Raw genomic sequence first — 27,533 nt, forward strand, 5'->3', positions numbered from 1 at the left:
TTTTTAAATGTAGCAAAATGTATTTTTAAAAAATCAACCACAGACTAAGTATGAAAGAGAAGTATATGAAAGTTTAAGCAGTCTATAAATGTTAAAAGGAAGAAATTTTAGAAGACTTGAATAAGTGGTGAGACGTGCCATGTTTCTGGTTAAACAGAAAGATGACATGATTGCTCTGGGTAATTTATAGAGAGAACACAATTTCAATTAAAGTCCCAACAGGATTATTTATTGAACTTGAAAACGTAATTATTAAAGTCATTAGGATTAAAATAAGAAAATAAGAACCATAAGGAAGAACAGATGACACTTTATTTTCAAGAATATTATAAAGAAAAATAAGGTATCGATATAAATGCATTACACTAATATAAAAGCACAAGCATAACTCAGTGTGAAACAAAGTAGAGAGCCCAGGAACTGACAAACATAAATGGAAACAAATAGCATATGATCAATTAAGTTTAAAAAGTAATAAGAATGGAAAAAATATACTTGCGATAGCTAGATTGCCTTAATTGCTAAAGCCAACAAGCAATCGAAAGCTGAATGGAGAACTTAACTTCCCTAGAGAAAGGTCACAATTTTCTAACTATGGAAACAAAAATGTTTTCCGCTGGCTGTAAAAATTACAAGGTCTTTATAATAATCAAACCCTAAAGTAAGACAAAAAAGGGAGTCAAACAATAAAATTTATTTTTTATTGTACATTATTTTACTGACCACTTTATTTAATTACAAACATGATTTCTATTTGTCATAGCAAGGAAAGCAATACTGAAATATGTACAGAAAAAAATGAATGGTCTCCTCCCTCCAGGCCACATCTCTGAGCTAATCCAGGTGGACAATGTACGCGTTCCTCCCGCACCTGCAAACATAAACACAGGCACACAAGGCTCTCCTGTCCCCTTTTGTTTTGATAACCCAGGTCGCTCCCCAGCCCAGTCTTTCCCCTTAATATTCTATCTTTAACATCCCCTCTGTCCACATAGAGCAGACTAGTCTTTATGAGAATTGAACTGACTCATCCACCTAAGTATTTATTAAGTGCTGGTGGTGAACAGGTAAAGAGGAACAGGTGAAGTCTAGTCCCGATGCTGGATTCCACAGTGGGGCTTTACCATAATTACATAAGCATTCCCCATTGGGTGACTATTTGCAGTCTCTTACTACAGTTTTTATTTCTTACAGCTTTTGCTAGTACAAATGGTGCATCACAACATATCTCTGCTTTTACTTCAGTAAGGATTCCCAATAGTGGAATTGTTGGGTTAAAAGTTGTGTACATGTGAAAGGTGTATAACACAAACTTGATAGCTAAAGAATTCAGGAATCCATTGTCTAAGGGTTTATGCAAAGCCAGTAAGTGACTGTGATTAGTAGAGACATCCTAGGCTTCTTTTTTTTTTTTTTTTTTTGCGGTACGCGGGCCTCTCACTGCTGTGGCCTCTCCCGTTGCGGAGCGCAGGCTCAGCGGCCGTGGCTCACGGGCCCAGCCGCTCCACGGCATGTGGGATCTTCCCGGAGCGGGGCCTGAACCCGTGTCCCCTGCATCGGCAGGCGGACTCTCAACCACTGCGCCACCAGGGAAGCCCTAAGATGTAGCTTTTAGGCAGAATCCCAAGGTTAGAATTGAGGCACTTCTGTAAGGAACCGTTTGCCTTTGGAAAAGTCACTTAAACTCTCGGATTTTCCAACTTCCTCCTTTGCAAAATGGACAAAAGTGCTTATCTCACAGAATTTCTGTAAGGATGAAATGAGAATTTGTGAAAGGCGTGTGTGAAAACGCTTTGTAAACCTGCATGCAACAAACACACAGTCGATGATCATTTCTGCTAAATAAGTGGGTCCAAGAGGTAAGGAGACAGTTACACAAATGCACGTGCACATAGCAGGAAGCAAAGTGCCAACCTCAGTAGCAGCTAAAGAAATGCAAATTCAGATTGGGCTTCCGTTTTGTACCCCAAACCCATAAAGGCATCCGAGGAAGAGGAAAGCCAATGCGTTGGTGTGATAGGTGAAGCAGACTGCAGGGGGCACTCAGAACTGTCTGGTGGGTTTGTGTTTGAATTCTGTTCTTTCCAGGAAGCGACCAGGGCTTTTCTCTGTGTACTTCCATCATGGGCACCCCGGCCCCACCCCCGGCCCCAGAATAATTGGCTGGGACAGGGGGTTGTAGTTACACCGAATTTTAATTCTTCCCATTTAAAATAATGAGCCGTCAGCATCCTGCCCAGAGCATCCTGACTTTCAAGAACAGGTTGCTGCTGTTAGGAGATGCCTGTGAGGTGTGAACTAGGGTCACCTGAATTGATGTGAGTTTTGATGCTTGGACGGGCCAGGCTGGCACCTCGGTGTCTGAGTGCCGTGCCGCAGAGCCCAGGCGCCTGCCTCCAGACCGTGAAGCCATTTTTCAGGCACGAAAAGGAAACGGCAACAGCATTGCCTGAGTCACGCAGATGCCGGACAAACGCTACTTGTACAAGATAAAATGTGGGCTACTTCCCACCTCCCTGTGTGAAATTAGGGAGGGGGCAGATCTGTTCGCCCCTGGCCTCAGACAGAGTGGAGACAGGCTTCCACAGTGCCTCAGGCAGGAGTTCTTCACTTAGGCTACAAGATGTGCAGGACCCGTATCATATCTGCAGGGCCAAAGACAGATTGAAAGCCCAGTCATGGACCAAGGGTTTGGCTGGAGGTTTGGACCAAGGGTTTGGATGGGGGTTTGGGGAGGAAATTAGGTGGGAACAGTTTGGGATCAGACGATGGGATGGCTGGGGATTCAGAGTCATTGCTTTACACACGTGAACCCTGCCTGGAAGCTCCTTTAGTGGAGAGATGGTGCAGGTCCCACTTAAGAGCCGTGGACTTGGAGGCCGTTATCCTAGATAACTTTGATCATAAAATGTGGATGGGATGCTTGCTGAGTCAGTAACTAAGATTGGTATCAAGAGAAGAAGCTGGAAGAAATGTCAGATTACTAGAGCTTTCCAGCCCTGGAGCAACTGCCCTGTACCATCACGTAGAGGGCTAATTCTCTGGTGGGGAGGGGGGCTTGGTGGCTTCTCAGCTTCTTTCCTTTGTAAGTTTCCAGGGGAGGTCCAAATTTAGTGGTAGGGAGGTGTCACTCGTTTTTTAAAAATATTCAACAATCTCTAGTTTGCTGATAAATCTAAAGTTTGATAAATAATATATTTCATATTCAGCATTCCTATTCAAATTTTCTTAAATACTTTTTATTTTACTTTATTTTATTTTGTTTTTTAACTGACAAAGCAAAAGACTTGAACGGGAAGGGGCGCCCGGGTGGAGAGCAGCAGGGTAAGGGAACCCTAAATACTCTTCAGGGAATGGATTTAAGGAATACCTGGAAGTTTATCTTTTGGAAATTATACTTAATACTAATTAAATATTGTTCCAAAAAGTTGAATTCTTGCTTTTAGAAAAAATAGTAATCCCCACGAGACGTGCCAGCACGTGCTTGGTGGTGACTAAATGGTGACTAGGAGTGCAGAAATATCTGGTAAATCCTGTCTTGTTGAGTTCCAGATCCCTTTCTCAAACTTTGTGTTTTTGGGTGGTTTTTCACCTTTCTCGTTTCTCCTGTTCCGTAGATGCGGGTGAAATGTATATAGTTCAGGTGATTTTTCATGCAGCCATGTGATGAGATCCATTTTCTGCATCACTTGGTCCATCCGATGGTTTGGTTGCCCATTTGAAGAACCTGCTTTGGCCTTGCCTATTGCAGCAATTTGAGGGCAAATGGAAATTAGTTGGTGGCGGGCGGGGGGAGGGAGTGGCACGGGGCGGGGAGGATACTAGCACACGCCTGCACGTTAACTTTGAAAATCAGCCAGACGCTGAAAGTTCAAAGGTAATCAAATGTCTGTGGAGTTAAGATTCAAGCTATAATTGAGGGAAAGCTGTGATTTAAATAATCACCACGTACCATGTCAGGATCTTTACCATGTAATGCTTTTGCAGAGGATTTTGTGCTAACATTTCCTTTAAGTAGAAAAGAAATCCCGCGTCTATGAAAGTACTTTCCAAACTACAGAGAGAAACTGGGGTAATCATCCAGAAACAACTTAACATCCCCTCTCTTCTCCATCCCAAACGCACATCCCTCAGCAAGACCTTTGGTTGTGAGATAAGAGGGAACCTATTTTATTTGGTCAAACAGGTACTTTATGCAAGGTAGTCAGGGAAGGCCTCTGTGATATGATGACGTTTGAGCAAAACCTTAAAGCGAGTGGGTGTGTGTGTTTTCTCTCTGAACGTGAACATCTCTGAGCAGGGAGCATCGGGGTGGATGGAGAGCAACTGGAATGATGAGAAGGTGGGGGAAGGCAGGAAGGCAGCAGGGCAGTACCAGGGAAGCCGCAGTAAATGCAGGAACCGGGTCAATCACCATCCAAACCAGGAGACTTGTAAGAATGAAAGGGGGTGCTGTTGTTAATTACGCATGACTGGGCCTGTCCCCAGGAAAGCGGGCCATAGGTTAACCTAATTATGTGGGTGGTGGTTTCATTTGGAGGGAGAGTTTCGGCAGACTTGGAGCAGAGAAACGGCACGACGTGACTTACGTTTTAAAAGCATTTGTTTTGAGTCCTCAAAAACACTCAAGCTTTACAATGAAACAATAACAATTTACAGTGGAATTGCTTGTGAAGTTGGTTGTCAAAGAAATAAGGTGGGTGGGTGTGAAGAAGGGAAAGTGCTCTAACTTTTAATTCAGTTGTATTCCTGGTTTTTATCCAAGATCGTGTAGGCTGAATGATGCACACATAAGACAGAACTCGGTCAGGCAAGTTAACAAGGTTTGAGATATGAGTCTCGTAGACAAGCAGGATCTGGGGCCAAATCTATGCATCAGCCCCGTGGTTGTGGAGTGTAAGCTGCATGAGGACGAGGTCTGACATCTTTTAACCTTCAGATCACTGTCTTCCATTGCAACATCCAGAATCTAGTTGGTACTAAATAGATGTTTGTTGATTGACTATGTGCACGAATGGATGGATGGATGGAGAGTGCACGAGGCCGCTCAAGTAGCTGCAGTCACGGTAGCTCCATTGACAGAGTGTCACACATAGTGTGTGACCACCCGACTTCCCCACTGCTGGTGCATATGTCCATAGAACCGCCCCCCAACCCCAGGCAGTGCACGTGTTCAGTTCCTTTCAAAGCAGTACTGAGGAGCTGAGTCACGTGCCTGCTGAATGAACCCATAGGAGAGTTTCAAGAGACCTAAGAGATTTTTGTCCAGACAGTGATGTAACTGTCCTAAGATGTCTGAGAAGCAGTCTATGAAAGGGATGGGGCCAACGCCCTGCGGTGGGGACGGTTAGGGAGGTGCTGGCTGCCGACCTCTACCCAAGGCAGTGGCCCCAATTCAGACCCAATACACACTCATCGCAGTTTTCACTGTCATGCACCTGCCTTTTTAAAAAGTTCCTTTAACAATATCCTTGAGGACACCGTAAACAATAATTGTAAGACTCAACCCTTAAGTACATAGCTTTTCAAAGTTGTACGTGAGGAACCTGGAGGTGAGGTGGCTGCCTTCTGCTGCAGCCACCAAAGTATGAGGGCCGCTCAGGATGGACCCCTGCCATCTGTCCAGCTTCAGACTGAACCAGACACTTCTTCTGGAACCTCATTTTTCAGACTCAGGTTTGGGGCAACATTTTCTCAAAAATGAACCAAGTGAGCCTGAAGGAAAACAACTGAGGGCATTTGTTGCTAATAATAAAATTCAAGCTTTCTAGCGAGAATTACAATTTTGGAAATCTTGTAGTCACCTCTGTGAGTCTGAGAGCTTCTCGTTACTTAGCTTTGGGGTATGAGATTGGTGGCGTTATTAATGGATGTGATTTTTGGTACGGTGAAATGTGTAAGCATTGGGAAGATCCACATAAGTCAACGAATCATTCGTTTTGAAATGACCAAGATGTTACAAAATCATGTTACAAAGTCATTTTGGGGTGAAAGACCTATTCAGTGCAGAGGCACATGGGTTTTGATGTGACACAGGGAAGGGAAAGTTCTTGATATGATTTCAGATTCCACATCACCACCAGCCTTTAGGAAGCCACCACTTGTCGAGTTGTGGTGTAGAATCAAAGCAGAATATTCGCAGCTATCTAATAGGCTATTAAAATTCTCCTCTCGGGCTTCCCTGGTGGCGCAGTGGTTGAAAGTCTGCCTGCCGATGCAGGGGACCCGGCTTCGTGCCCCGGTCCGGGAGGATCCCACGTGCCGCGGAGCGGCTGGGCCCGTGAGCCAAGGCCGCTGAGCCTGCGCGTCCGGAGCCTGTGCTCCGCAACGGGAGAGGCCACAACAGTGAGAGGCCCGCGTACCGCAAAAAAAAAAAAACCTCTCCTCTCTTTTCCAATTACACAGCCGTGTGAGGCCAGATTATCTTTCTATACTTCAACCAAAACAACATATTGTAACAGATTGAATACAGAAGCAGATACAAGCATCCTGCTAGCTTCCATTAAGCCAGAACAGTAACGCTGTTCTCACTAATTTTTTTGTTCTGGGAAATACATTCTTTGTTAAAAATTTTGTTTATGTGAACACATAACGGGCTTATTATTGTTATTTTTTAATGAAAATGCATATTTTAGAAATATGTCAGGTTTAATGTTTAATACAGTAAATATCAATAGCTAGAACTCACATAAACAAAAGCTTTTGGGGATCATCAAAAATTATCAGGGGTGTCAAGAGCAACTAAGGCCAGAAGTTTGAGAACCGCTGTTACAGAGTCATCTGGAGCATGGGCATCTCCTCTAACCCTCAGATTCTGTTCTTCTGTGGATTAATGGAACTAACTTGGTCGTTTTTTCTTTCTATATATGGAATAAATATAACACTCGTATCCAAGTCAGTTTCTCTTGGAAAAATTAACTTCATTTCCCTTCTGAAATCCCTCAACATTAAATTTCAAAGTCTGCATTTTAAAACATAGAAACTATATGGTTACAGAAAAAAAATTACTATTTGGAACTCTTAACATACGGGGCCTTAGACTCGCTAAAATCTAAAGCATGCATGCGTATTTCATGCACTAGTCCTAAATCTGTAATTCGAACAATGCCATGCTTCTGTTTTATGTCAAAATCCTGTGTTTATCCTAAATTTCAAACAGGAAGAAATAGTTTGTGCTTCTGTCTTTTCATTTTTAACACAAGCACAGAGTATCTCAGTGATTAAAAAGAGAAAAAAAAAGGCAGAAAATTACAATCTGCTTCAAAGAGAGGTGTGTCTGTCTCACAGTCACAACTGCCTTGAGGAAGGAAACCTGTTCCTGAATGTCACCAGGTCCTTCTGCTTCTTAGAGACCGGATGTCTGGCCAGCAACTGGCAGGGAGCCCCTCTCCTAATAAGTATCACTCATTTCAGTGAACCTGACCAGAGCCAGCTAGTGGGGAATGCAGCAGAGAGGGCTGTGCCCATGGATGTTCATTCTGCCTTTTTTCCTCCTCAGGAACTTAACGGGCACATTTCCCGACTACCCTAAAGAAGAAGAAGGAGGTTCAGCTATTATTTTTTCCAACAAGACACGACAACAGGTACAAGTATGCGTGAGAAATAAAATGTAAATATATCATAATCGCGTTTCTTTAAACTTTAGAGATAATGACTTTTGCAGTGTTATTAGGTCTTGGTTATTTCCCTACAGATGTTTACCTGGAAGTACTTTGGTTGTTTGTCAACTAAGGTGCTTACAAAATTTTTTAGATGAATCCATGCTTTCTCCTGTCTTTGAAAGTGATGTGACAACACAGGAGTCTCATCTTCTTAGTCAGTGATGAGCAGCTCAATTCCAGGAACCCTTTATGTTCTGGTCCCTGCCTGCCTCCCAGTATCATTTCCTGTCCCCGTCACCCCATCTTCACACCGTCAACTCCAGCGGTCCACTTGCCCGTCCTCCTCGCCGCTCACGCCCCTTTAGTGCCTTCGTGCATCTCATGCTCTCCCCTCACTCCAGGATGCCTTCTGCCCTTCCTCCTCTGCTTAGCTCCTGCTTGCCTGTCAAGACTCAGCTCTTTGCCATATTAATGCTCTTCAAGAGAAACACCCTTGGACCATCTCTGTAGATGCTCTAGTGGCATTTGATGGTTGACACCCAAAGCTGCTTTTAGAAATGCCTTAATAAACCAGAAATAGGAACACTCTTCTTAACCTCAGAGTATTTATCATAGAAACCAAGAGAAGATTTGCATTACTCAACAGTGAAACGTTTAGAAGCATGACCATTAAAAGTGAAACTCAAGGGCTTCCCTGGTGGCGCAGTGGTTGAGAGTCTGCCTGCCGATGCAGGGGACACGGGTTCGTGTCCCGGTCTGGGAGGATCCCATATGCCGCGGAGTGGCTGGGCCCATGGGCCATGGCCGCTGAGCCTGTGCGTCTGGAGCCTGTGCTCCTCAACGGGAGAGGCCACAGCAGTGAGAGGCCCGCGTACCGCAAAAAAAAAAAAAAAAAAAAAAAAAAAAAGTGAAACTCAAGAAAAGAATAATTGCTATCAGCACTATTAGTTAATACTCTCTGGAAGTTCTAACAAATGCAATAACATAAGAAAAAGAAAAGAAGTTACAGATATTTAAAAAGTGGCGATTTTATTATTGTTTTCAGATTATGTGATGATATTCCTAGAAAACACAAACTTATCAAAAAATTATATTGACATATTATGCAGAGTTGTACAGAGTTATGCAGACAAAATTCACTGAAGAAAATGAAAGAAGACATGAATAAATAGACTGATGGTTTGTTTCTCTGGATAGAAGGATTCAATAAAATACACATTATCTTTCCATTGTTTATGCAGTTAGTGCAATTCCAATAAAAGCAAAACAATTTTTTATTGACAAAATTATTCTCAAGTTTATAGAGAAGAATGAATGCGTGACAATAACCAAAAAGTTTATGAAAAAGAACTGTAGTCAAGGGAACTTGCCTTACTTGGTATAAATCAAATTATGAAATTAAAATCATATGATAAAATGGAGAAAATATTAGCAATGTAGCTGACGTTAGGTATCTTTCATATGTAGAGTTCTTAGTAATAAGAAAAATCTGAACACCTCAGTAGAAAAGGCAAAAAATATTAAAGTAATTAAAAAATTTTTTAACTCACTAGGAAAGAAATTTAAATATAATATTACTGTATCTCTTTTCACCTATAGGATTGCTAAAACTTCTAACTTGTGATAATAATTGGAGTTGGTGAGCATGTGGAAAAAAGTCACTCTCGCACATTGTGGCTGGATACATAAATTAGCATGACATTTTTTGAGGGCCATGGGCCAAGTAAATATCAAAATACTTACTGTGTATACCCTTTAACCCATAAATGCTCTTCAAGGAATTTATACTAAGGAAAAAATAGAAACAAGTTGCCATAGATGGGCAACAACAAACTTTTTCTATTAGCAGCAAAATAGTAAATATTTGTGGAACATACAGTCTCTGCTGCAACTACTCAACTCTGCTATTATAACATGAAAGCAGAGACAATATGTAAATGAATGGGCATGGCTGTGTTCCAATAAAGCTTTATCTACAAACATGGGCAGCAGGCCAGATTTGGCCCATGTGATGTGGTTTGCTGATACTTGCCATAGGTGACTGAAACAGCTGTTCTTGTCTGCACTGTTCACAGCATTGACAGAGAAGAAACAGGCTGATGTTTGTTACTAGGGAATTAGTTAAGTAACGTGAAACACTAACTAAGCAGCAGTAAAAACCATGCTCTAGATGAGGTTTTGTCAGCACTACTGACGCCACAGTCAGCATCCCTGGCTTCCTCTGCTTCCCCGCCTGAGCCCTCAGGATCAAGGGGAAGAGCTCTTCTCCCAACTCCCTGTCAAAAGCCAACATCAGCTCCCAAAGCCTTCTCTCCACCCTCCTGTCTCTCCCCTGAACTGTGTGACCACTTAATAACCACCCTCTTGTTGGCAGTTCGAGCCCTCCCTTGAGTGACTGTCACTTTGATGTGATGTTATTTCACTTTTTTACATGTTTAGGTCTTGTCCCTCCAGCTAAATCATCCGGCACAAGTTGTGTCTTGAAAGCCCATGACAAGCAGCCAGACATGTTTCATGTTAGTTTTTAAAGGTAACAATTATAGGATTAAGAATGTTGGTGGAATGTCTAAATTGTCCATCAGAAACTCTCAGAAGTAGAGTTAATGTCCAGTCAAACTAAAAGCAAAAGAAAACAGAAGACGTCTGGTTAATACGTACACTAAAATCAAACAAAGGGAGCCACAAAGCAGCATGACTTTAAAAGGCAGATGACTGAAGAGTCAGGACAGCATTGTGGTGAAGAATCCGAGTTCCACTAGGTCTGCATCCTTAGGCAAGCGACTCCCCCGCTGCGTCTCAGTTTTCTTGTCTGCGGATGGAGATGGTAAAAACACCTGCCTCCCTGGGCCGAAGCAATAATTAGATGAGATGATACACGTAAGGTACTCAGAACAGAGCTTGGCACCCTGAACTCATTCAGAAAGTCTTAGCAATTGTTACTAATGGAGGAGGGGGAGCAGGAGGGAGAGGAAGAAAGGAAGAGGAGAAGGTGGGAGGGGAGGGGAAGAGGCAGAAGAGGTAGACCAAACATAATCACTATAACATACACATAAACAGTCAAATTTATATTTGTAAAAACAAAACGGTGCAAATACTTTTTCTGAAGTGAGCATAATCACATTGATGCCAAGCCCCCCAAAAGATGGAATCCAAGTAGAACCCCAGCTCAGTCTTCCTTATGAGCATAAATGCAAAAATTCAAAGTGAAATATTAGCGAAACACTACAGTCAAGTGGTGTTTACTCCCGAACGCAAGCACTGCTGTGTTTTGGATGTTCTGTGAATACATTGCATCATATAAAGAGATCCAAAAGGGAAAACCATAAGCTCATCACTGTGGATACTGAAAGGGCATTTTACAAATTCAACTCCCTTTCTTGATATTAAAAAATAAAACAAAAAATGGAATATAGGGATACCTCTTCAACATGACAAAATATTTCTTAGTTCAAAAGTTAATATCATGCTTAATGAAATTCACAAGAAACATTTCCACTGGTGTCATGAAAATACAAGGATGGCCATTATCGCCACTGACCCACAGGATCTACTGAACACTGCTACACAAGAGGAAGAATGTAGAGATAGAGAATTGGAATGGAAGAGGGGAAATGGTCACTTTTTGCAGATATGTTCTGTACTTAGAAAAGCAAAGAGAATAAACTGAAAAACGCCTTAAACAATATGAGAAGTAAGACGGGGAGTTACAAAATTAATATGCAGAAAGAGAAAGCTTTTCGAAGTTCAAACAGCAGCTACATGGAAAATATATTAAAAGAGTCCATTTAGGGCTTCCCTGGTGGCGCAGTGGTTGAGAGTCCGCCTGCCGATGCAGGGGACACGGGTTCGTGCCCCGGTCTGGGAAGATCCCACATGCCACGGAGCGGCTAGGCCCGTGAGCCATGGCCGCTGAGCCTGTGCTCTGCAACGGGAGAGGCCACAACAGTGAGAGGCCCGTGTACCGCAAAAAAAAAAAAAAAAAAGAGTCCATTTACAATGGCAGCAATGACACGAAGATAAAATATCCAGGAATACATTTGATAATAAATGTGTGTTCTATGGGAAGAAAAGCTTAAAACATTCTGAAGAATGAAAATGAGCAGATGGAAAAGCATATTGTGTTCTTAGGTAGGAATACTCAATGTTATAAATACTTCCACACTCCCAAACATCATCTATACATGTAGTGCGATCCAAATAAAAATACCAATAGCATTTTGTTGGAGTGGGGAGTCAGGGCATGCAGAGGGTGACTAATTTGATTCTAAAGTTTAGGTAGAAAGTAAATAACCAGGAATAACTAGTAAAATTCTGAGAACAAAGGGTAATGAGGAGGAACCAGCCCTGCCAGGTATTAAAACATGTTTTAAAGAGCCCATTGATACAGGCACATGACTAAATGAAAAAGAAAAGGAAATCAAGAAATATATCCAAATACACATGGAAATTTAATATATAATAAAGAAGCATCTCATCTTTCTTGCAGAAGGAAAAGAAAAAAGACCATTTAATGAATGGTATTATAATAACCAGGTTGTCAACTGGAAAAGAAGAAAATTAATCTCTATCTCTTGATACTTTAGCCCAGAATGATTCCAAATGGATCAAAGATTTAAATGTCAAACAAAACAAAAACACAAAAGAACCAGAAGCAGCCAACAAAGAAATATGTCATAACCTCAGAGTGGGAAGGACCTTTTTACCTCTGTCGCACAACCCAGGAGACATAGAAGAGAAAAAACATAAATTAAACTACATTAAAAAAAATTTTTAACCTGCGTGGCAAAACCGACCCCAAGTAAAGTCAAATGACAGATGACACACTGCAAGAATTATTTGTAATGAGTATCACAGATAAGAGATCAGTTTTCTAATATATAAAGAGCTCCTGCAGCTCTATAAGAAAAAACTCAATAACCCAATATTTTTAAAGCCAAAGGATATGAACAGTTCTCAGAAATGAAAATCTAAATGGATTTGAAACATAATAAAAGATGTTCAACATATGAAAAGACAATCAACCTCACACGTATAAGAGAAATGCAAATTAAAGCTACACTGACAGACAAAATTGATAGATTAAACCTCATCAAAATTTAACACTTTGGGGCTTCAAAAGATGCCATTAAGAAAATGCAAATACAAGAACAGACTGGAAGAAGATATTTGAAAACTTATACTTGATAAAGGATTTGTATCCAGAATGTACAAAGAACTCTTACGTTTCAATAATAAGACAAACAATCCAATCAAAAAATGAGCAAAAGACTCGAATAGACAATTCACAAATGAATATATATGAATAGCTAATAGGCACATGGAAGGATGCTCAACACTGTTAGTCATTAGGAAGATGAAAATTAAAACTATAATAAGGTACCATTTCACAACCACTAGGATGGCTGTAATTTAAAAAAAAAAAAAAAGACAATAACAAATGTTGAGGATGTAGAGAAGAGGCAATCCCCCTACACGGCTGGTGGGGATGTAAAGTGGTGCAGCCACTTTGGAAAACCAGTTGGTCAATTTTTTAAAAGTTAAATACAAATTTACCAAATGACTCAGCACTTCCACTCTTAGGACTTTATCCAAGAGAAATGAAAACATATGTCCATGAAAAAAAAAATTGTATGTGAATACTTATAGGAGCATTACTCATAATAGCCAGAATTTTGAAACAACCTAAATATCCATCCGTTGGTGAATGGGTGGGTGGAATGTGGTATATCCATGCGATTGAATATTATTCAGCCATGAAAAAGGAACAAACGATTTATACATGCTATAACTTGGGGGAACCTCAAAAGCATGATGCACAGTGAAAGAAGCCAGACATGAGAGACCACATAGTATACAATTCTGTTTATATGAAATGTCCACAAAGAGTAAATCTATGGAAGCCGAAAGTTGATTAGAGCCTGGGGAGAAGGGCAGGAGAGGGAAGACAGATTAACAATGAATGGACATGAGGGGATCTTAGTAGTGGGGTGATGGAAATGTGCTAAAGATGATTTATGGTGATGGTTGCACAACTTAATAAATTTACTAAATAATGATTGAATTGTACACGTGAAATGGGTAAATGTAGAACATGTAAAATACATGTATCTTCAAAAAGAAAAATAAAACAGGTAGCAGGCCAGATATGACCTTTAGTCCCCTTAGTTTACCAAAAACGTGATGGCTGACTTAATAGGCACTAAAGTGCACCTCTAATTTTGGGAGGTTTTGCTATAGTTGAAAAGCACGAGCAAAATAAATTCCATATTGACACCTAAAAAAAAAACCCCAAAACAAATACAACAACATGCCATTTTTCACCCGTTCAGCTGGCAAACATAAGCGCCGTGTCGGTGAGCATGTGGGGAAGTGCGTAGTTGCCGGCATCGCTGGCAGAAGTAAATCAGCAGAACCCGGTGGAGGCCGTTTGATGGTATTATACCTGTATGTGCACGTGATCCAGCGTTTCTCCTCGTGGGAATGATCCTGCACGTATGCTCGCACACTTGCAAAATGACATTTGCATGCGTTGATTCATGGCAGCTTTGTGGGTAATAGCAAAAGATTGGAAATAACCTTAATTTCCATTGGTAGGAGAACGGTCAAATAAGTTACGAATGGGGAGTAAACATTTCACTGCATGCTCTTTCGTAACTTCTGAAGTGTGGATGGTGTAAATGTTTTATCTATTCAAAATAGTAAACTGGGTTAAGATCTAGAGGGAACAAACAATGCTATTGATGCAGTCGATACACTGAATTTTATGCTTCACAAATAAGGATTTTATCCTCTTTTCAGATGCATATATATATATATATATATATATATATATATATATATTCAAGTTTCTGAACATTTCCAAACTTCCGAGAACCAAAACATGTCGATTTTCCATAAGTGCACCAGAGCATAAAAGTCCTGGCAGCCACAGTTTGGTTCTATGAGTGGAGGTGAGCCTGATCCCCAAGGAAAACATTGTTATTCTGATAACAAGGGACTTTTAATCCTATCTAAGGACACCCTTTATATTACCAAATAATGTGCACAACATATACGTCACCTCAACTCCCCCTCGCCGAGCGCCCCCCGCCCCTGCAAAATCTTCATTAGAGCCTAGGGGATGGGTGAGCCTCAGGATGGTGTGGAGTTGGACACATGACTATACGTTTTATTTTTTTAAGTCCAGATGGTGCCTGAATAGTCTGCTTTGTTCATGATAAAGCTGGTTTGAACACTTTTAAAGGTATGAAGTAAGCTCCTAAAAGCAACATAGCTATAAATTCAAAACTACAATACTAGAAAATAAACTTCAGCATTTTAGTAAATCACAGTAAGGCATAATCAAAGCAGGCTTGATCCCAGGAGGATGGTTTAGTACAACACACTAGGGGTGAAATGATATTAGCCCTATTTTTTAAGTGCATACCTTGCTCTCCAAAAGTAACCACTGGACTGAATTTGGTGTTTATCATTCCCTTACATTTCTTACACTTTGACTCTGTGTGTATGTATCCTGAAACCGTAACCGTCAAGTATCATTTTTTTGTTTCACTAGATGCATTTCACAATGAAGGAGAAATTTAGAGATATCGTTCAGCATCGTGCCTCTTTACTTTCTGCATTATGCAGGTCATCCTGGTTAGCACCTGTTTGAATCCTGGCTCAAGCCACTTGCTAGCTGTGTGTGTTGACCGTGTGACTGAACGCTCTGTGCCCCATTTCCCTCATCGATAAAACAGGTCGATAACAGCTTCCACTCGTGGGCTGTGCTTGGCAGTAACTGAGCTCGTCTTTGTGACGCTCTTAGAGCCATGCCTGGCGATCATTAGTGCCGTGGATGGAAGTGTTGACTTCATTCTAAAGCTGAGGAAACTGAGGCTCAGAGAGGTTATCCTGCTTGTCTCAGTCACATGACCAGTGATGAGCAGAGCCCGAGGGTCAAACAGGCTATGTGTCCCATCACGGTCACCATCCTACCTCCCAGAATTCACAGTGGGAGAGAGCTCAGTAAATACCTGCTGTATTGAATGGAATTATATAGCTTTTTACAGACTTCCACTAATTCTCCGGTGATGCTAATCCTATGTGAACCAGGTATTTTTTAACCAATATTTTAAATTTTAGGAGAACAAATGGATTTTCGTAGGAAATACAAATTAAATCACAGGTGAAAGACACCAACTCTGAGGAGAGTTGCATGATCGTATATGGAGTCCAAGCAGGAGTTCTTGGCTGGGATTTGGGGAAGAGGTGTGCGTGGGCCTGGTGCTTGGGCTGCGGCTGAGATGCTGGCGGAGCCGAGACCTTTCCTGGTGTTCGTGGAACCCCTGGGAGCCAGAGCAGCTCTGAACCCACAGGGAATGGGTTCAGAAATGTCCACCCTCTCTATATATCTGCCCTCCAAGATCCCACTGCTGCCTCCACTGATGAATCCAACCAAAGGCAGATGGCAGGAGGGAGACCAATGCTGCTAAGGAGGGCTGGGTCTGTGGGCCCAGAGCAGGGACACTGCACAAATACTTCCTTCCAGACGGGAAAAAGAGTCCTCATCTCCATCCAACTCTATGAAAAAGCCACGATGATTTTGTTTTTTACCAGGTTATCGAGGATATTATTGCAAGCCAAGAAGAGGAGGAAAAAACCAAAAAGAAGAAAGAGGAAGAGAAACCCAAAAAAGGCAAAAAAGGAAAGGAAAAGAAAGAAACAAAGGAAAAAATTAAGGTAACGTATTTGGAATTTGAGAAATTGGGGATTTTTTTGCTTTTTTGCTTTAAATCCGTGGAATAACCTCAAATTTGTTGAGACTATAGTCACTCGTTTCCTTGGGAACCATGCTATCTACCAGCTGTTTTCCTTTTTTTTCTTTTTTTTTATGAAAGCTGACACTTTTATTTTCTTATTTGTTATTTATTTTATACATATTCGTGTATATATGTCAATCCCAGTCTCCCAATTCGTCCCACCACCACCGCCCCGCCACTTTCCACCCTTGGTGTCCGTATGTTTGTCCTCTGCATCTGTGTCTCTGTTTCGGCCCTGCAAACCAGTTCGTCTGTACCGTTTTTCTAGATTCCACATTTGTGCGTTAATATACGATACTTGTTTTTCTCTTTCTGACTTACTTCACTCTGTATGACAACCTCTGGGTCCATCCACGTCTCTACAAATGACCCAATTTTGTTCCTTTTTATAACTGAGTAATATTCCATTGTATATATGTAACACATCTTCAGTTTTTGCTTTTCATGTTGGTCAACAGTTGCCATCTTTTCTATGACTCATAAATACCTATTAGGATGAGGAGTGGTTTCAGCAACTCAGATACTTTACATTATTCACAAATGTGATAGCTCTGAATTTTCATTCTTCAAGATAAATGATTCCACTCATCTTTTCTCAAGGGTAGAGATAAGGAACAGTTCTTGGCAAACTAAGTGACCACTACAAAGTCAAAATAATTGTGTCTGCTTTCACCAAAGTGTGTTCATTTCAATTTATCACTTCACGTCGACATCTTGGACCTGTTTTAACAGGACTTGTTTCTTACTACCCAAAGGAAAGCAGAGTTCAGAGTCACTGCGGGCCGGGCATGCCCTGTGCAATGGGGTTGCTGGGTGGTGGGCGGGCAGGGGGGTGCTGCTGTCCTGGGTGCGATCGGAGGGGTTTTCGCCCTCAAACATGTGGAGAGACCACTGCCAGGGTGGTGGTTCTCTCTCTGCATAAACTCCTTCTTTGGGAAATGGAATTCAGTCTGAAAGCTAACGTCATCTGAAAACGTGAATATGTTCACTGTAGTGGCCGGCCCAGACAGATACTGCTTCACAGCTGACCAAAACCCTGATCTGAATCGGAGTGGATCCCGAAAGGTTGTGTCCCTCTGTGACTGTCCAGAAGCAGAGGCCCAGCTCTAGCTCGGGCAGCCGTGGCCCTGACCCTCATGTTCTGAGGATGCCCACTGACGCACAGACTCACAAATTTCTCTGTGGGAGAAGCAACTCACTGGGGTCTGGTAGATACATCTGGGACGTCTGGTGCATCACAGTGAGAGAGAGATTGGACGGGCTATGTAGTCAAGGACCAAGGAGGCAGAAGTTGTGAGCAAGGGAGAGGGGGTGATGGTGAATATAAATGTCAATACTCAGAGTCCACGAAAATGCAAGTGATAAAAGCCAACCTCTTGTTTAAAATCCTTTGGCTTGATTGAGGCCGACACTGCAGGCGAGGGTCCCTTTCCAGTGGTCACACCTGCAAGGTGATATGCGGAAATCAAGCACCTGCCCCTGCTGTCCTGCCCTCTCTAACTGTGTTCCATTGTTTTGCTGTGCGGACAAAAGAAGAGAGACCCCTCCCCACTCATTTTGAGAACAGCCCACTCCACTGTAGTAGATGCTGAATGGGGCCCCTCTGATGCCCCCTTCAGGACCAAGGGGCTCAATCCCCAGCTACCCAGGATGCGGTGCTGACCCCTCACACTTAGTCCCTCCCCAGGAACTGTTCAGGGTCTAGGGGGGTGCTTCAAGTGAAGTGAGCCGCCACCACAGGGCACGGGCCTTCAAGGACAGTCACATTAGGGACTTTCCTGGCGGTCCAGTGGTTAAGAGTCTGCGCTTCTACTGCAGGGGGCACGGGTTCAACCCTGGGGGAACTGAGATCCCGCAGGCCTGCACGGTGCGGCCAAAAATAAATGAATAAATAAATAAATGAAATGAAATGCAATGAAGAAATAGCATCATCTTGGGGAAGAAAAAAAAAGATACTCGTGTGAGGGCGCAGAGACCCAGCCCTCAGCCCCGGGCAGCTCTTCAGCTCCCCCTCTACCCAGTTCAGCTCCCCCTCTGTCCAGCTCAGCTCCCCCTCTACCCAGTTCAGCTCCCCCTCTGTCCAGCTCAGCTCCCCCTCTACCCAGTTCAGCTCCCCCTCTGCCCAATTCAGCTCCCCCTCTACCCAGTTCAGCTCCCCCTCTGTCCAGTTCAGCTCCCCCTCTACCCAGTTCAGCTCCCCCTCTGTCCAGCTCAGCTCCCCCTCTACCCAGTTCAGCTCCCCCTCTGTCCAGCTCAGCTCCCCCTCTACCCAGTTCAGCTCCCCCTCTACCCAATTCAGCTCCCCCTCTACCCAGTTCAGCTCCCCCTCTGTCCAGCTCAGCTCCCCCTCTACCCAGTTCAGCTCCCCCTCTGCCCAGTTCAGCTCCCCCTCTGTCCAGCTCAGCTCCCCCTCTACCCAGTTCAACTCCCCCTCTGTCCAGCTCAGCTCCCCCTCTACCCAGTTCAGCTCCCCGTCTGTCCAGTTCAGCTCCCCGTCTGTCCAGTTCAGCTCCCCCTCTACCCAGTTCAGCTCCCCCTCTACCCAGTTCAGCTCCCCCTCTACCCAGTTCAGCTCCCCCTCTGTCCAGCTCAGCTCCCCCTCTACCCAGTTCAGCTCCCCCTCTGTCCAGCTCAGCTCCCCCTCTACCCAGTTCAGCTCCCCTTCTGTCCAGTGCTACTTCTCTCCCTCCCTCCCTTGCAGGTGATGTTCCCAAAAAACCACCTGCACGTTCTCTGTCTCAGTGTTTCCAGGGAACCCCACCCAAGGGACCAGCTATTTGCTCTGTCTCATGGACTCACAAAGCTTTCAACCTTGTTACCTTTGTGATATTTTAAAAAGGGTCTATTTTCCCTTTATGGAGATTAGTTGAAATATTCAGATGTTTTTATATGAGGTCTTTCCCAAGTTTTCTGACTATATATATGGGGCTGGCAACTGAGAGATGACCAAGTGTTATAAAAATACTCAAAGAATAACCATACAGCTCTGCTGTTGTGGTTAGGGTTAGGGTTAGGGGTGAGTCAGATAGCAAGTTAAACAAAACTCGTTTCCTCTGTTTCCTGCCTTACCCTCCAACCAGGATGAATAATAGACGTCTTTTTCTACAGGTCAAAATACTAATTTCCACACAAGGATTTGAATAGCTGGTCTCAGGAATGCTTCCTGATTCTTTAGGAATGATTTTAGAATAAGACTTTAAAAGTCAATGGAAAAGGTAATCTGATCTATAAGAAACATACCAACATCATTTAATTGCATCAAGCTTTCGTAGAGATTAACATTTCACATTTTAATAACCACATTGTCACTGTGTAGACCTGTACTTTTCATATAAATTCATTTGTAAGTAATTCTGAAGGATTTTCCCCATGATTTGCAACTACTTCATAAATGCTGATGTACTCAAACTTTGCTTTTTTGTCCAAAACCATTCATCATTAAGTGACTATTTAATAGCTAGTTAATAAAACACTATCACTCAACAGAGACCAGATTGTGTAGCAGATAGTTTCAGATTTTTATGGAACAAGCTTCACTAACAGTGAATTTTAATTTGCAAGTGTCAAACTCACTCATGCATATTTAGAGGAAGAGATGCTTAGAATAAAATTGAAATTCTTCCAGTTGTCCCTTTTCTTAGGCACTGCTTCAAAATTATCTTGCCAGGTGGAGGAGGGTTTTAAAAATTAACTGTATCAAGTGAGCTGTCTTTTGGGTTTTTTTTTTTTTTTTCTGGAACAAATTAGAATTTTACGGGTGCAGGCAGAACAGTAGGGCAATAGGTGGTCTATGGGTTCCCTGGAAACACTGAGATGGAGAACATGCAGGTGGTTTTTTGGGAACATCACCTGCAAGGGAGGGAGGTAGAGAAGTAGCACTGGACAGAGGTGGGGGAGCTGAACTGGGTAGAGGGGGAGCTGAACTGGGTAGAGGGGGAAGCTGAACTGGGTAGAGGGGGAGCTGAACTGGGATACATTTGCAAAGGAGCATAAATATCCAGGGAGTAGCTGTTGGGAGGGGCCTGGAGGGTGAGTGGATCGTAAGGCTGGGCGGGGGCAGTATTCCAGGCAATCTCCAAGCCACATAACCAGAGGACAACTTCAGAGCATGGATGACAGGAGGCCAGGATAGCTATGCAGTGTGTGGAACCCGGAAAGGCTGCAGCAGGCAATGAGTGATCCCTTGGGGGGCCTGGCAGAGACTTCTGCAGAGAGAAGATGGACAAAGAGAAGACCCGGTGAAAAAGCTGAAAAGACAAGCTAGACTAGGAGAAAGTATTTTCAAATTATATATCTGACAAATAATTTGTATCTAGAATATATAAAGAATTTTCAAAATTCAACAGTAAGGGAAACAAATGTCTTTCTTTGAAATCTTTTGTTTTAAATCCATCTCTAAAAGTATTGAGGATTGCAGATAAGGAGATCCCCTTAAACGAGGGCTTTGATAGAGGAGATGCTGGTGGCAGAAGGACATTTTCTGCAGACCAATAGCAATCTCTGCAAATATGCTTTCAATACCAACATAATTTTATTTGCCTCACTCTGGACCTCATGTTGGCTTTAGAAACAAAAATACAGAAAAAGAGCACTCTGTAATCCATCCCTACGATTCTTTTCTCTTTCTTGTTTTTCAATGTTCCGTGTGTTCAACCATTTGGAGCTACTTTCAGTGGTTTTGTCCTGCCCATGACACATGCTCACGCAAATACTAAGGAGTCTTCTGTAAGTTTCCTCCAGCCATAAAATGACCTGACGTGGTGCTCACTTCTTCTGGAAAGATCCTTGGACCTTGCAGCACAATTAGCTTGAAAAGCTATTGTTTGTCTGCAGTGCCCCCCAGCCGCTCTGTCCACAGTGCCCCTTGGCCCAAGGAGGTGCTCCACATTGAACCGTGGAGCCAACCACGTTCTTATGTAATTTGAGAGTATTTCAAACCAAATTTTGCACTACTTCACGCAGATGGAAAAGTGAGTGTCATGGGTCTCCAGAGGCTGCTGTCAGGAACAAGGATTTCATTATGGAAATATACATACCGAGCATCTTCTGTGTCCACTGAAGTGCAGTAAGAGAGGGGATATAAGGAAGTGAGAGTCTTCTGGGCTGTAGAGGCAGGGGCTCTTAACCCAGGGAACACAGACCCTATGGATACACACCCTGAAATTGTACGGAATTATGCGAGATGCATTCTCCTGGGAAGAAGGTGTATGGGTTTTCTTTGTGTTTTCAAAGGATTCTTCCCTCTTCAAAGCTCAAAAACCACTGCATACGGAAAGGGCATATTGGGTTGTTTAAGGGAAGGGCCAAGAGAAGCACTGCGGACTCAGAAGAGAGTGAGGCTCTATAAGCGTTGGACAAGGTGGAGGCTTCCCGGAGCGGGTGGCATCTCAGGAGAGCTACAGGAGTGTACGCACATCTCGTCATCTCAGGGGAACAAAATCTCCCGGCCGCTGCCACGCCTCCTGCCCTGCGCGTGCAATCTCTTCTTCCCGCAGCAGCCAGAGTGCCCGGACCCCAGCGTAACTCTGATCAGCACTGCTAGCAACGCTTGAAACTCAGGAGCTGTGCAGTATTTATTTCTGAAGGAATGAGGAGGTACTCAGGTGAGGACCCTAGGGTGGAAGTGGTAGATGGAAAAACATGGAAAAGATGCAGGAGATATGGCAAAGGATAACCAGCCTGGTGGACTGGGTGTTTGAGGTGGAGACGGAGACCAGGAGTTGAGGTGGCTTCCAAGCGTCTTGAGCAGCAGGAACTGGCTTCAGAACCTCGATGGTGGGACATCCAGGTAGATGTCCGACAATCAGCTGGAGGTTCAGCATGAACTCAGGTGGGGTCAAGACATGGTGTAGTTGCAGGAATTGCCCCTGTGCAGGAAACCCTAGTGAAGGCGGGAGGATGGGTGGGTTTTAGGAAAATCAGTGTGGGTATATGTTGGAGGATCTGGATTACATCCACCTATGAGGGCAGGGGGAAGAGGTGAAACCAACCAGGGAGACGGAAACAGCCTGGCGCAGGGAGAAATTCAGCGCGATGATTCTCCTGTTTAATTTTCCACCTGGGTGAATTTCTAGAAGGAGGAAAGGAACATTTCCCTTCTGTTCCCCTCAGTCCATTCACCATGAGAAGTGAAAACTAAGAATACGATGGAGGCAGAGTCAGGAGACTCTTTAAAGAGAAGGGACCACTGGTGTCAAATGCCGCAGAAAAGTCAAGGAGGAAGCTTGAGAAAGAAAGTGTGGTGACGAGCACATCACTGGGACTATTTCAGGAGAGTGGAGCAAGGGCGGCAGGTGACAGGCAGGCAGGGGACTCTGGCTGAGACATGTGGGCAGCTGGTGGACACACCTCCTTCAAGAAGTTGCAAAATGATGACTTTAGTTGAGAGAGGACTTTAAGATGGGGAAGAGCTGTAAATGTGCCGGGACCAAGGGAAAAGTGCCCCTGGCCTGGGAGAGCTTAAAATTATCAGGAGGTGATGCCGAATAGAGTAAGACAAGGTTTCTGTGCAGCAAAAAGCAGTCGAGGAGAAGCCGGGAGAGACACAGGCATTTGAAGAAGTGAGAAGAGTGTGGAGAAGGGGAGCCCGTTGTATTCAAATGGCCTCTGTCCTCTCAGTATAACAGGAAGCAAGTTTGAAACTGGTGTGACACTGCTCAGCTCTGAAGGACACAGCGAGGTACATGCAAAGACAACAGGCAGGTGGAGAACCCACTTACACGGGGACCGCCTCGGGCTTCAGTTGCTACAGCTGTCCCACCGCACCAGCTGGGTGTCGCCCGGACCAGAACCAGACTGATTCAGGTGGACTGTGTTCTCTGGACCCTGATTTCCTAAACTGTGACTTTCTGGAAAGGTCATAGAGATTTCCTTCCAGGAGAAGTAAGCGCTAAAGACGGGAGGATCCCGGGATTCCTTTGCTGGCCTGGCCCTACCCTGCCAAGGCTCATCTCATTAGCATATCAAGCATTATATAACGTCACTCAAGCAGTACGCGTTCAACGGAGAGGGGGAAAGAATCACTGATTAGCAGAAAGAGAAAAATAAATAGAAGTTGCCCTTGCACCATGACCCAAAGTTAATGTCATTAACATGTTGGTGTATATACCCTTCCAGAAATTTCTTTATGCATATATATATAATATATATATATATATATATATATATATATATAGTTTCTTAAGATACATTATTTCCAGTAACTGTTAATTGTCACATCCTGTGGAGATGTGAAGTCAAGATACAGGTAAGGATTCTAAGCAGGAGCATGTCAGTTAAGCTACGAGAAGGCTGAGTGTTAGCTTGAGCTAAGTCTTCTTAAAGGGCAAGGAGGTCAGCCAGGTGGACAGAGGTAAGAGTGGCTCCCCCAGCAAAGGGGGCCTGTGAGGCCTACAGAGGTGGGCGCCGAGCCTGGGTGGTGGTGGGTGGGCTGGGGAAGGAGACAAGCTGGTGGTCTGGATGGCCTGAGGGAGAAAGTAGTATATTCCACAGTAATAGCCAGGAAGGTCCTTCTGACAAAAATTAAACCTAGATATCCACAGAGAAAATTGGGACAGATGTATTGAGGACATTGCTATACATTTTTAGACTTCAAATTTTAGGTTTTGTCGGATCTGCCGTACATCTTTCATGTGGGAAGGCCAAAAAGGTTGAGTAACTGATTCTCTAGTCTCAATGGAATGTGAGAGCGGAAAAGGCAAATGACATTCTAAATGCAAGCTTGAAAACAGTTATGAGATGATGAAGTATTTTTACAAGTCAAATTTCATGAGATATCACATTATTTTCATACATGTTTATTTTTAAAGGCAGTTTTTAATGATGATAGCTTCTGGGCTGATTTTTTCACTTCTGGATCTAAAACCGGATTATAATTTCACTCTCAGCTCAGTGGGAAGTAATCAGCCTCTTCCCAGTCACAGCAGCCTCACTCCTACCCCAGGACAGAGACCCTAAGGGAACCATCAGATAATCTGAAAGGCACAAGCGATCAGTTGGACTTTTGGACTTGTATGTTAATAGGTATATGCTGAAACACATACCCCCATTTAAAAAACGGAACAAGGGGCTTCCCTGGTGGCGCAGTGGTCGAGAGTCCGCCTGCCGATGCACGGGACGCGGGTTCGTGTCCCGGTCTGGGAAGATCCCACATGCCACGGAGCGGCTGGGCCCGTGAGCCATGGCCGCTGAGCCTGCGCGTCCGGAGCCTGTGCTCCGCAACGGGAGAGGCCACAGCAGTGAGAGGCCCGCGTACCGCAAAAAAAAAACGGAACAGGGACTTTCCAGTGGTTAAGTCTCAGCGCTTCCACTGCAGGGAGCACGGTTCGAGCCCTGGTCGGGGAACTAAGATCCCGCATGCCGCATGGTGTGGCCGAAAAAATTAAAAAAAAAAAAAAAAACCGGAACAGTTGTGACACTACTTGAATTTTGACACTTACCCACTAATGTGAAGTGCCGACCGTCCCTCCACCCACAGACCACCTCAGATGCACCCGTTGGCTAGTAGAAAATTTCAAGAGGGCTTCTGTTCATCTGAGTCCCTCTTTAAGCCAGGCTAGAAATCATCCTAACGGTTAACATTTGGGGAGGGGCGTGGCCAGGCACACTGTTTACCTCCGTCTGCTCTCCTAACTTCACCAAGACAAATACCTAGGATACGATATTTGACAATGAAAAATCTTTTGGAATCCTCTGCATTTTTCTCTGTATGGCTATCTCATTGATGATGATTAAGGAAAAAAATTGTGCTGTATAAGGACCCATGTCACACAATAGATGGTAACTTACTAAAAATTGTCAGTTTCAGTGATATTTACAACATTTCTGAACGAATGCAAAGGCTGGACATGTCTAAGACTCTGTCTCTTATTGGGACTCACTGGGCCTACAGGGTGGCAACACCAGCGCACTCGGGTCAGCAGACAGTGAGATGGAGCCAGGGCGCGTGGAGGGCTCAGGACCTGGCCGGCGTGGCCTGGAGCCAGGAGTCGCAGGACCCAGGTCCACTGGGACCAGCTCCTCTGTCCACCCCCTTCTCTGAAGAAGGCCGTATGGTGGCTGGGACCACCTGCAGGCAGAGTCCCCTGCCTGCCTGTCATCTGTGTGCCCCCGCCAGTGCAGAGGGAGCCAATGTGGCTGCCCAGTCTAGCTCCTCGGGGTGAGGCTGCTCCAGGAGAGGCGTGTCTCTCTGGTTAGAACACTCTCCAGCCACTCGGCTGAGCTGGGAGTTGTGCCCGAGAAGCTTCCATCAGAAAGGGATGTTGTTCAAGGCAGGCACCATTGACAGGTGCAACTGTACTTGTATGACCCCTTCACGGTGAAAGATTCAGGAAAAAAAAGTGACTTTGGAGTTGAGAGGGTAAAACCTCCTCATGGAATTTCTCTCTCCCAATAATTGTCAAAGTGAGAAAGATATTAAGTGTTTAAAACAGCAACCAAAGGAAAGGATATGTCCAATGAACTATTGACCAAAGGAAGAAGTATCTCTGAAAAGGAAAGCAGACGTGTTCCATCGTGCTTTCTCTCTGGTTAAAAGGTGTCTCCTGTGACGGCCAGTTATGTCATTACCACGTGGAAAGTCGTGGGAACCGCTAACGTCCACTGTCATTCTGTGCAATCAGGATCAGATGTTTCCAAAACTGGTCTTAACAGTGTTTTACTCCCCTTGAGAACTTGATATTTATTATAGAAATAAAGCTGTACAAATAGACCTATAAATCTTATTTTTACTTGCATGCGTTAAACACCTAGAGAACAGGCCTGATGCTGGTTCCATATGGGGTACAAAACGTCAGCAAGACGGAATCCTCCTCCATGGGGGCCCACAGCCCAAGAGAGCAGCTAAGACAGGAACACAAACAGCCCATAATATGCACAGAGAAACAGGCGCCAGGAAGGAGGAGCAGATCCTGCTGAGCAAGGGGAGAGTCTTTTTGACCTGGGACAATCCAGGACAGCTTCACAGAGGAGGGGATATTTGCCTCAGACCTAAGAAGAATTTTCCACAGAAGAAGATGGGACAATGAATTCTGGTCAGAGATAGGTGGGCACCCTGACCCCCTCCGGCCTGTGCCCGTGCTCCAGCCAGAGTCATGACCCGACAGGCAGATCCATTCATGCCAGGCTCCTGCGGGGACCCCCAGGTGGCTGCCCTGCTCTCAGACCAAGTTCACACTCTCTGAGGAACACGGCTCATGGGCCTTCCAAAGCCCGTCCCCTCTCTGTGTCTCTGTCTCTGTGTCTCTGTCTGTCTGCTGGCCCTGTTCCGTACGCCCCTGCCCTACTAACTTCCAGTTACCAAAGGCAACGTGGCCTTCCAGCTCAGACTCACACGGACTGGTCCCTCTGCTGAAAGCACTTCCATGATGCTCCCCTTGCTTTCCCTCCCCCCGCCCCACCTCTACCCATGAAGGCGCACACTCACCACCTGTAGGGGCTCCCAGAGGCCAAATACAGGACGATCTGAGTATCTAAAACCAAAAGAGAAACAGCACGTCCGTCAGCAACGCACTGACTAAAAAATATAAAAGATCGGGCTTCCCTGGTGGCGCAGTGGTTGAGAGTCCGCCTGCCGATGCAGGGGACACGGGTTCGTGCCCCGGTCCGGGAAGATCCCACATGCCGCGGAGCAGCTGGGCCCGTGAGCCATGGCCGCTGAGCCTGCGCGTCCGGAGCCTGTGCTCCGCAACGGGAGAGGCCACAACAGTGAGAGGCCCGCGTACCGCAAAAAAAAAAAAAAAAAAAAAAAAAAAAAAACCAAAAGATCCGTGAATGCCTGGTGATACCCAGGCAGGGAGAGAGATGAGGAATATCTCTGAGAGTATTCATTAGCTATTTTAGATGCCCCTTTCTGTCCACGAATCATGTTTCATCCAAGGACATGGCTTTTCCCAGCACTGGTCTTCTCCGTGCTTCTCAGGCTGATTCTTCCCGAAGGCCTGGGTGTCCCGGGCTGTGTGAGTGAGTGGGGCTCCTTCCCCCGTGAGCTTTGATTTCCTGTGGGTCCTGGAAGGTGGGTCAGTTGCGCCACAGGCGTGGAGCCCCCAGGAGTTCTGGGTCCAGGTTCTCCCCCCGCTTCTGCAAGGCAGGTGGCCTCGCGAGGAGGCTGTGTTAGCCCCTGCGTGTTCCGTGA

The 27,533-nt window shown here is 44.4% G+C and overlaps 1 protein-coding gene across 1 annotated transcript in view; it reads left to right on the forward strand.

The window, feature by feature from the left end:
• IQCA1 (IQ motif containing with AAA domain 1) overlaps positions 1–27,533 on the forward strand; it is a 169,034-nt gene that overhangs the window by 56,529 nt on the left and 84,972 nt on the right. The window contains exons 7-8 of the mRNA XM_032638432.1: positions 7,499–7,583; positions 16,200–16,322. Coding sequence (XP_032494323.1) covers positions 7,499–7,583; positions 16,200–16,322 — 208 coding nt within the window. The remainder of the gene's footprint in view (positions 1–7,498; positions 7,584–16,199; positions 16,323–27,533) is intronic.

The sequence above is a fragment of the Phocoena sinus genome, chromosome 7 (genome assembly GCF_008692025.1).
Source record: "Phocoena sinus isolate mPhoSin1 chromosome 7, mPhoSin1.pri, whole genome shotgun sequence".
Lineage (NCBI taxonomy): Eukaryota > Metazoa > Chordata > Mammalia > Artiodactyla > Phocoenidae > Phocoena > Phocoena sinus.